General features: G+C 38.5%; 1 protein-coding gene across 2 annotated transcripts in view; it reads right to left on the reverse strand.

The window, feature by feature from the left end:
- Positions 1 to 10,660, reverse strand: part of LOC103617309 (phosphatidylinositol 4-phosphate 3-kinase C2 domain-containing subunit gamma) — a 77,578-nt gene that overhangs the window by 66,562 nt on the left and 356 nt on the right. For both annotated transcript variants that reach the window (XM_008635590.2, XM_017736717.1), the window contains exons 2-6: positions 9,052 to 9,159; positions 6,733 to 6,825; positions 4,434 to 4,563; positions 2,317 to 2,453; positions 106 to 275 (exon numbers count right to left, since the gene is read on the reverse strand). In XM_008635590.2, the coding sequence (XP_008633812.2) occupies positions 106 to 275; positions 2,317 to 2,453; positions 4,434 to 4,563; positions 6,733 to 6,825; positions 9,052 to 9,159 (638 nt within the window). The remainder of the gene's footprint in view (positions 1 to 105; positions 276 to 2,316; positions 2,454 to 4,433; positions 4,564 to 6,732; positions 6,826 to 9,051; positions 9,160 to 10,660) is intronic.

Raw genomic sequence — 10,660 nt, forward strand, 5'->3', positions numbered from 1 at the left:
AAAAGCATAATCTCATTTGTATTTTTTTTTATGGGAGTTGATAAGGCTGTGAAATTTCAGAACACTGCTTTGAAGTCTACTGTGTGTGTTACTGTAGATACCAACCTTCTTATGCTTCCAAACATCTGTGCGTGACCCAAAAATTTTCCAAAATCTATGTGGAACATGTGTCCAGCTTTTGTCAGCATTATGTTGTCACTGTGTCGATCACAGACTCCCAGGATGAAGGTAACAACACACCAGCCAGCACAGGAGTAAAAGAAATTCCTTACTGCCTAGTGAGTAAAACAAAAGCACTTACATGAAATATCCAGATGTATTTGTTTGTGATGTTAATAAAAATAATCATAGTGAAAAGTAGCTCTACAAATGCTGTGCTTGTTGGCAAAATTTTAACAGGTAATATTGAAAAGAGATTCATGAGACAGGTCTGAGTAGGAATGGTATAAGAATGGCACTCAAACTTTTCAAAGTTACAGTGCGAGAGCAATTTTATGCATGAGGTTTTGAGCTTGAGTTCCAAAGATACCTGGAAGTCAACAGAAAACTTTAAGGTGAAATGAGCCTAAGAAAAACAGGCAGGAAGCTGGCATTTTCTGTTCAATGTTCTGCATGCATATTTCACAAACAACTGCTAGGAAATTATTTGAAAATCCACAAATTTAACCCTTTGCCTTGTAAAGGATGTAGGTGGTTTTACATTCACTGCACCATTCTGTACCTACACCGATTTTTTTCTCCAGAACTCAGTCCATGCCCCATGAATCTAAATCACAATGTGTACAATATAACACAGAAACCCAAACCGAATCTGGATCCTAATGTTTTTGGCCAAAACCTACATTAGCCAAGGCAAATGATTATTTAGGCTTTCAGGAATTCCCTGCAGATGCAGGATGCCACCTGCAATGGCATGGCAGCACTGTGCAGACTTAGGCCACAGCACAAGAGTTGGCTGAATTTTATGTCTAACTGTGCTACTCACTCACTTTGATAACCTTGGGTAAAACACTTAAGCTTGCAGTGATTTTGTTCACCCAACTGTAAAATGAGGATGTTAAAGCTTGTTCTGCACCAGTTTTCTAAGCACCTTAGATCCAGTACTGTATGAGTAAAAAATTATGAAGGAGTGAAAAAAGAGAAAGGTTCATTCACTAGCAAGCACAAAGGAAATGCATAGGAGTAATTGTATGCATACCCTATGCAAGCAGATCTGACTGCATTTTATATACTTAAAAAATTGGAAGAAATTGGTTAGGAATTGGTTTTAAATTGTTCCACATTAATGGTACTTTTTACAAACAGCAGCACCAGCAAGAAATTGAGTTTTCAATCAATAATTAGCAGTACCTCACTTTTGCATTGAAATGTTGTCTACCCTTCTACCATAGAACTGCGAACACACAAACTTTTAAAAGAACCATTCTACACAGATTGGTCCTGTTTAATTGAACCAAATGATATATGAGGAATTCAAGTATTCTTACTCAAAATGTGGATGAAAAAATGCCTGTGGAATAATGACAAAATTACTAAAGTTTACCAAACATAGTTATACTACACATCTACCAACAAACTGCTATAAAAGCATTTCATTCTCAGAGTGGTAAACACTCAAAGCACTCCTTTAATTTTAAAATTTTGGCCACTAATTTATCATTTGCATGGAAAAAGGATTATAAAAATTGTCCCAGAAACACAAAAATTGAAAAATTTTTCAGGGGCCTCAAAACAAGCTCACCCAACATGGAACTGATAGAAAGATTTCCTTGGAAAACCTTCCATAAATAAAATTTCCAATTATTTGGCTCATGCATAACATCTAGTTTCATAAAATTAGATGCCTTGCATGGGATCCCATGAGAACATGTGGTATGAAAAGCAAGATCTTCTGCATTTATTTCTGATAAAACAGCTTTCTGAAACGGTGGGTATTGGCATTTCATCCCCAAACACAGGACATCTGCCAAGACTTTATATGGTTCATATAAAATAAAGAATTTAAAGAGCTGACCTAAAAAGTAATTTTTTTTCTGAGTTCAAGACAATTTCTATTTCAATTTCTCTGCACTTTACTACTAAATTTCAAAACATCTCTATGACACATTTTTATAGAAAACGTAATACTGTGCACCTGATAAAAAGCAGCATTTCCTTAGAAGGAGAGAGTGGGGTTTGTGGATTCCCTGGTTTCTCTGCATGTGACTTGTTTGTCTCATGTCTGAGCCACTCGTTTTTGCTGCCTACTGTAATTTGGTTCTTTTATTTCCCCATGGCATAGCATGAAATGTGTAATAAGCTTCATTATGATGTTACCTCTTGGTAACTTGATTCAAGAGGATGGTGATGGTGAAACCATTTCTTAATTGTGTTTTCTTTCAGTGGTCCTATCAGTCCAGACTCCCTGTGGATCTTCGCTAGTGTGGTAGCATCTGGCACCATCTGCACCAGTCCTAATCAGATGGAAAAGAGTTTGTATGAGAAATCCTCAACTTTAAAAACATAGTGAGACAATCAATGCATATTGCCTGTTGTTTGATCATTCCATGCAGAAAAAAAAAATACATAGCTAAAAGCTTATAATTATATATATTATAAATATATTATTATACATTATACATAATGAATGCAACAGAAAACATAAATCAGTATTGTTTTACTCTTGCTCTGTGGAAATTAGAGTTAAAGGGCACTGAGTGGAAAGGGGCAGTTCTGTGAAGGAGAAATAAAATCATCAATAACAATATTGTGGATATAACTGCCTCAAAGCACCAACAAGGTGAACAATTTAACAAGATTCAAAGTGGGTACAATATGTACAAAACTAAAAAAATGAAAAAGTAGGATCAGATATTTACTTTTATATAAAGTTGTTTCATATGTATTTATTGCCTAGAAAGGTGCAGAAATTATTCTGCAGTATGTGCTGCTGATCAGAGCTTGGAGAAAGGGTACTGGATAGCAGGAATTAGTCTGATCTAGCATGTCGTGCACTGAGACTCTGAAGTGCAGAGAGAAGCCAAGCACTCTGCAATGCTTCACTTGAATCCTCTGTCTCTACTGCATGCACTTAATTCTTTTTTTTGGTACTGAGACCTGGCTTTCCAGCCTTCTGTGCCTGTCCCCATGTGTGGTCCCCTGGCACGTCACCCTGCTACTCTGCATTACAGGGAGGACTTTCTCTAAGACTTTTACTTGGTGACAGGCTCCTCTACTTCACCATCCCTGGAAAGAGGAATTCTACCAGTGCTTTATTCAGTTTTCACTGAATTTCTGTGAAAAGTGATTTCTGTGTTTGCATGGCCATGAAATTACCATCTCCTACCCCCCTTGTGTGGAAAGTGTGGCCTAGGACTTGGAAAGCCTGTGTACCCAAAGCTCCCTAAGCATGTGTCCTATGTGACCAAAGGCATGTCACTTGGTCCTTTATCCTGAATTATTAACTGTAAATTAATTATATTAACAGTGATCATAAGGAAAGACATCTGGAAAAACTGTGAACCACTGAGAGGCTTTTGCTGCTATGATGCTGAAAGGAGGAGACTGTCAGGGAGAGAATATTATTTGCAGATGATCCCTGTATCTCTCTTGGCAAACACCAAATTAAGCGTTAGTATATAAAAGGGTCTATATATAATGTCACATCCAGAAATAGTATTCTTGTGTTATCTGCCTTTGAAGCAGAAGCTTTCAAGCTTTGACTTCCATCCCTACAAAGAAGGGAAGAGTTTTTTCCAGGTCACCACAACCACATGCCTTGTGCCTGAACTCATCTATACTTTCTCTTAGTTCCTTTAGATCATTCCTCCTCTCTCATGTTCACTTTGTGGCTCAGAAAGCAATGATTTTCTTTTTATTTTTGTATTTTAATAGCTTTTGTACAGCAGGTAATCTGGATACATCAGCCTTCTATTTGAGCTAGGATTATTTCCAGTAGAAGATTTGGTCAGGGAAATATAGCCAGCTTACTGCTGTCAGCAGATGTCTATAGCAAGCAATTGGTATCCCTGCTACAGCTCTGCTGTAACAACCATAAAAGAGAGAAATGGAGCTTTCAGATGAGTCAGGCCTGCCCTAAGCAACATAAATCACAAGAATAATATTTCAAAATCAACAGCACAAAGCTGTCATCACTTGTCTGCAGGTACTTTCTGTAGTCACATGCATCTAGGCTCATTTAAGCATCTATGCAGGACTACACTGGATTAAAACTTCAGTAGCTATGGCCAATTTTCTCCAAAGCCCTCTTTTTGATATGTGAATTTATGAATGTTTTGCAAGCTGCCAGTGTTGAGGCTTTTGGAAAATTCTAGCCTAAGTTGCTACAAAATCCAATGAGTTCTAGGGAGGCAGAATAAATAAATTTTATATACCACTGTTTACATGAAATATGAATAATGTGATACAAGTTCCTTTCATAATTTGAGACTAACCTTGTCCTTTCCCTGTAGATAAACACCTATAAATGATCATTTGCATATCCAGTCCTTCTTGGAGCCAAATGCTGTCCATCACTCGAATAATTTGCAGAACCAACATATCTTGACGTAGATCATCACCTATCTGTGAAAATTGCACATGAAATTCAGCTTTCTCCTTCAATACCAGACAGAAATAATGTCCTATTTAACCGGGACTTTTTTGCCCACCAAAACAGCTACATTCATTTCACAGTAACTATGTCTTGTTTGCCTTCAAAGTTTCTACTTACCTTTCGGTGTCAGAAGAGGACAGAGTAGATGGCACACACAGACAGGAACAATTTTGGCAGCCACTGAGGTGGTAACAAATGATCCCTGCTTAACTGCAGCCCTTCTGCTTATTATTCCTATGTAATTATTAGAGTTTGAAAATTTAATCCGGAGATAGGATCCTAATTTTACATTTTAAATTTACACTTTAAAGTCTACCTAATGCTAGATCCCTTTTCACAAATGACGGTGTTTGTCCAACCTTAAGCCTCACAACTCGGTATTTGCAAGGGAATTTTATCACAAATTTACATTTTATCCATAACATGATTCATCTTCAGTTCCAAGCAGTGATGCAGTGATGACCCTCTCCCCATGGAGTTAGTCAAACAATAATCTCAGTGAAATGGGGCTTTAATTGTAGCCACAAGAATTAATGAAGAGATTATTTTCAACCATGGCTGAGTAAATGGCCTGTGAAAACAACAGCCCTGATTTTTTGTTTCCCCCCCATCCCACTCCATGTAAAATATATAACTTTTACATGTATTTTAAGTGCTTTATTCTTTCATCACATTCTTTTTATACAAGCATTCCAATCTACAGACACTTACTGCCAGGAAATGAGTACTTGAGGAGACATAAACTCATCTTAAATAGACAAAATATCTGAATCTATTTTTCTCTCATCGAAAGGTAATCTTGACTCCAATTAATTCTTCTTAGTACCTAAAATTGCAAAAAAATCTTATTCTCTCTACTTACCTTCCGTCACATATACAGTCAGAAGAAATTTAGTAAGATACCCTTATCATTTATTGTGCTTATCACTAATGTATGAGTTATCTGTCATGAATAAGCAATACAACTCTAGTACAAATAAAAGGTATTTTAACACAATGTTTTGCTGACAGGAGAAGGTGACAGCAGCTATAATAACTCTACAGCAACTGGACGATGAGTTGATTGCTGAACATTGCTAGGTAGGAAAAATATTGTCTGAGTAGAAACAACACAATTGTTTAAAAGCCCCATGAGCAGGTATTTGCTGAAGTAGGTAGGAACCTACTATTTAGCACTGATTCTCAGATGAAACAGCATATGAACCAGGTTTCTAAATGTTCAGAAAAAATTGCTAATTTCTCTCCTTAGCAGGCCTGGAAAGCATACTTCTATTTCTGAGAGTCACAGCTGCTCTAAAGGGCAATTTAATTTAAGACAGCACAGAATCTATTTTTTTTTTAAATTTCTTTACATCAATTTTTTAGATTTCTCATTTGGAAAATGATTCTGCAAAAGATCTAAGAATGCCATTGCCAACCAACTATTTTGCATCCATCAGCCATTTTATAAACTTGTGTTATTCTCTAAAACCAATATCCACTTTTAGGGAAGACTTTTGCTCTTTTGAAAGAGAACTAACTTTAAAATGCATGTATTGTCTTTTGTGGATGGATTGTTCTGAACTCTGAAGCTTTTCTAGGTGACAACTGCAAAATAAAGCAGAGTTTATTTTGAGTCAGTTCCTCCAAAGAGACAGAGCTCCTCTGCTCCCTCCTCCACCTTCATCTTCCTCCATGCATGCTTCCTCCAGCCCATTCCCCCATGCTGGCTGATAGGGGCAGCATTAGGTCTGTGTGGCAAATGGAGCCTCTAGCACTCCAGTATTTTGATTTTTATGGATAAAGCTGAAGGGTTCAGTCATTCTGAACTATCTCTTCTCTGTGACTTGCCCTCTGACTTCAATGTCGTTAATAAACTAGGTTTAAAATACGAACTTTATATTCCAGTTTGGTTGTCTTCACTAAGGAAAAAAAACCTGCCATAAGTTGTTTGATTCTCTGTTGATCAAAAAGGTGACACTTCAGTGTATTGTCTCAACATAATTCATTAAAAGTTCTAGTGTCAAAAATAATAGGGGTAAACAAGCAGCAGAGCCAAATCAACTATTCTCAGACTCGAGGTTTAAAACATAAATTAGGTGAATTTTAAATCATCATTTTCCATACCAAAAGCCCTGAGGATTAGAGAAAGAACATACCTTAAAAATAACATTGATGTTTCCACTTGGAGCATTCACATTGATGAAGGAGATTTTTAATGGAAAAGCATTGGATGTAAAATAAGAACATGACTGCAGGGGAAAGAAGGATGAGACAGAAGAACAACATGTCACATATACAAAACACCAGGCCAGTACAATACCTCTGAAAAGGATTCCAGCTTTAAACACTGCTCAGTGGCAGTGGCAACAAAAATAAATTTTTCTTGATATTATTGACTGTTTCACTGGGTCTGAAAAATAAGAAATTCTTTTCTCCAGACAATCTGCTTCACTGAAATATCAGACCATAGGAACAGATAATATTTTAGATGCTAATTGTTTTTCATTTTCACCCAGGCCTATCAACGATAAGCTTTGGCTGGAAGTGAGTGGATGAATTATATAAGACTGATCTAATGAGTCTTAAAGCATTGAAAATCTTTTGGTCCTATTATTTTCTGGAAAAAAACCAGCCATGCCCAGTCAGGAACCTGCCAATCTCTTTGATGACCTCACTCTGGCTGAGGATACAGGAAATTTTGAAAATCATGCTCTATTTTATGTAGAATTTATCTTAATTAAACACAAACTCTGACTTTCATGCTCTACAGCTCCTTCCACCTGAAGATCTCAAAGGGGTTCAAAGAGCATTAATGAGCCAAGCACTGCAAATCCTGTGAGAGTTTTGGGTGGTATTATTATCCTCATTAAAAACATCCAAGGAGGGTGGCGGGGAAACCCCTCAGCACCAGCAAAAGACAACGGTAAATTAAAGGTTTGGTTTCTGGAAATAATGAGCACCCCACAAGAGCTGCTGCTGGCCTTACAGGGCAGAGTGTAAGGGAGGCTAATTTGAGCTCCACCACCACCAGACACAGCTGTCTGCTGCTTTTCATCTTAACACCTCAAAGCATGGCACAAGCGTGCAAATATTGTCTCAGCCACCCCAGACCTCTGAGATGGGCCAGAGCCATTATCAGCGACGAGATCCCGACCCCCCATGGAATTTTGCCAATTGAAATGTCTCAGTGAGTGCTTGAAAGACTCCTGTGAGATAATGCGACTCTGATAGAGCTGAGAGCAGAGCTTGCTATTGGTAAAATCAATAGATGACACCAAAATGAATTAAATTTAGGTAATTATAAGCACTTCAAAGTTCTAATTTGCATGATTATACTGACGTACAGCTCAATCAAGAAACTACATGTATTTATAGAAAGATAATGTCCTATGATGATCTAAGAAAAATGAAAAAAGTCCCTCTTCAGATATTACATTTAAACATTTTTGTGTCTGTCCAGCCAAGCTGGTGCAGTATAAATAGCACGACTTTACAGTGAGATACCTTTCCATTAGTCATTATTGCCAAAAGCCTGAAAGCAGGGAGAAGCAGCAGGCTTCAAATCCTTCTGACTTGTATCACACACAATTTTCCCAACTCTGTGGGGAGCTGGAAGACCTCTGTTCTCAGCCAGATCAAGGCAGAATAGCAATTACTAGGAGAAACACAGGTCAGAGGCAATTGAAGGGATCAGCACCTCTTAGAATCAGGTCCACTATGGATAATGAGCCAGAGAACAAAAACAGAGCACAAATTGCTGTAATTAGGCAGCTATAACTGGTAATATATATAGCTGTTCATGTTCGGTTTTTCCTTCATGATGGATAGATTTTCCTTCTCCAGAGATGAAACAGCTCATTCCTGGCATTATGTTGTTTATGAAAACATTTTTGAACAATGAATAAGTGAACCTTAGTATTGTGGTCAAAGTCAAGGCAAGTAACAGTGAAGAGCATTGCTGTTCCCTTTATCCTTAAGTCATTTTTAACAGGCGTCGTAGATACAGGTAAGCTAGTGTGAATATTTGGTATTTTAGCAATTCTCAGTCACACCCCGAGTCTCAGCTCAGCAACCAGACAGCTGGCTCTAGACTTTCAGCTGCTGTCATACCTGACATGGGAGAGAGAGGATGGGTAAAAATCCTGTCACCAAGGGCTACCTGGTGGGAGCCAGGTCTCAGCTTCCAGGTGCCCTTGCCAATCCCACCACCACGGCAGGGCAGCCGAGCTGGGAATGGGCTGCTCAGAGTTTGAAACCTCTGGTTGGTGTGATTTACATGCAGCACCCACCCCACCCACCCTGTCACTTCTGCCTCAAACAAAGCTTTAAAGGGGATTATTCTGGGTGTAAGCTGACCAGATGACTTATGCTCAATATCACTACGATCATTTCCCGGTCAATGAAGGTATCCACTCCCTCTCCTCTTTATACTAAAAACCAAACCCAAAATTAAAAATGTAACTGTTCACACTTACATCTGCCTCTATGCCTTGGACAACAAGCGCGGGGTTCAGGGGGAGATGGCAGACCTTCACCTCCTGGAAGAACTTCTGGAGGCTGCTGAGCTCCACGTTTAACACCTCCTGCAGCACGTGAATCATCATGGCAGCATGAAAGAACACAAAATCAGCTTTTTTTATTGTCTTTCTGTACTTTAAACAAGCAATGCAATTTCCGGAGCCGGTAGCACCCGTGTGACCTTGAAACAGCTAGTGAGGTCACACTGAGGTACTAAATTAAGAACTGTACAGTCACTAATCACTCCACAGTGATGCTTTTCCTGCCTAGATGTGCTACCAGCTCATATGCCCTGTGTGTTCAGATGGAAAGTGACTGTTTCCAAGGGCATGGAGTGACAGGACAGGGGGGGATGGCTTCAGACTGAGGGAGGGTAGGTTTAGATTGGATGTTAGAAAAAACCTCTACCTGTGAAACCAGACTTGATGGGGCAACCTGATCTATTGGAAGGTGTCCCTGCTCACGGCATGGAGGTGGAACTAGATGATTTTTAAGGTCCATTCCAACCTAAACCATTCTCTAATTCTATGATTCAATACCCTTCATTAAGGGTTGATTAGCCTTGTATTGCTCTGCTGTATCTCATGGGGTTTTTTGCCTTGCCTGACAACTTCCCAATTTGTTGCTTATTGCCTCAACACTGTGATTTCCCTTGCCTAACTGTGTTAGCTGCAAGGTTTGGGAGCTTCTCAGTATCATAGTAACTGCAGCCTTGAGATTAATCTCTAAAATCTGAATTATGCATCAGTAATGTATAATGTATTACTACTATTTCTTTTTCTTTACATGGATTTTCCTTTTGCAAATATTTTTGTCTTTTTACTCCCATGTTTGCTTTGCTGCTCTCAGTATCAGCACTGAGAGTTTTCTGAGAAACCCTTTGAAAATCTTCGAATCCTTAACAAGGCAGAAAGATTCATGATATTGTTCGTGATAACCAGCAGTGCAAATATATTTTTAGTTGGCTTTCTGCTCTGCCTTGCTGAGATTTCAACAAGAAGCAGTTTTACACATCAGGTAAGTAACAGCAGCTGTCCTGGAAAATTAACAGTTCTGAAATAGAAATGTACCTGTGCAGTATAAAAGCTGTACCTACTGGAGAAGACAACTGCAAATTTCTACTGCCAGGGAGGAATCTCTTCAGATATGTGTTCAATGTTCATTGCTGAGTCCTACATTTGAGATATTAACTACATTCCACTCTGGTTGTCTTTGTTAAGAAATGAGGATGTGTCCAGCCTGCCAAGAACAACTCTTAGTAAAGCTTTCAAGAAATACTGCAGCTCTACAGGAGTCAAATATTTTGGGATGAGCTGCTGAATGTGAGCATTTCTCTCAGTGAAATCATAATCAGCTTTGTTGCCATTACTTCTGGCCTCCTCCAAGTCCACTTGAGAAACCACTGATGAAGGAATTTAAATGGCTTAAAAGCTCTGCAGACCTCATGAGTAATAGTGATGAGAGTCATCCCATTAAACATCTGTGTGTTACCTGTTCTCAGAGCAGAAGAATGTTTATAAAGTTTAGTTAAATATTTGCTTTATTTATGGAAAGGGTATTAAGGGA

The sequence above is a fragment of the Corvus brachyrhynchos genome, unplaced genomic scaffold, assembly GCF_000691975.1.
Source record: "Corvus brachyrhynchos isolate BGI_N302 unplaced genomic scaffold, ASM69197v1 scaffold246, whole genome shotgun sequence".
In the NCBI taxonomy this organism is placed as follows: domain Eukaryota; kingdom Metazoa; phylum Chordata; class Aves; order Passeriformes; family Corvidae; genus Corvus; species Corvus brachyrhynchos.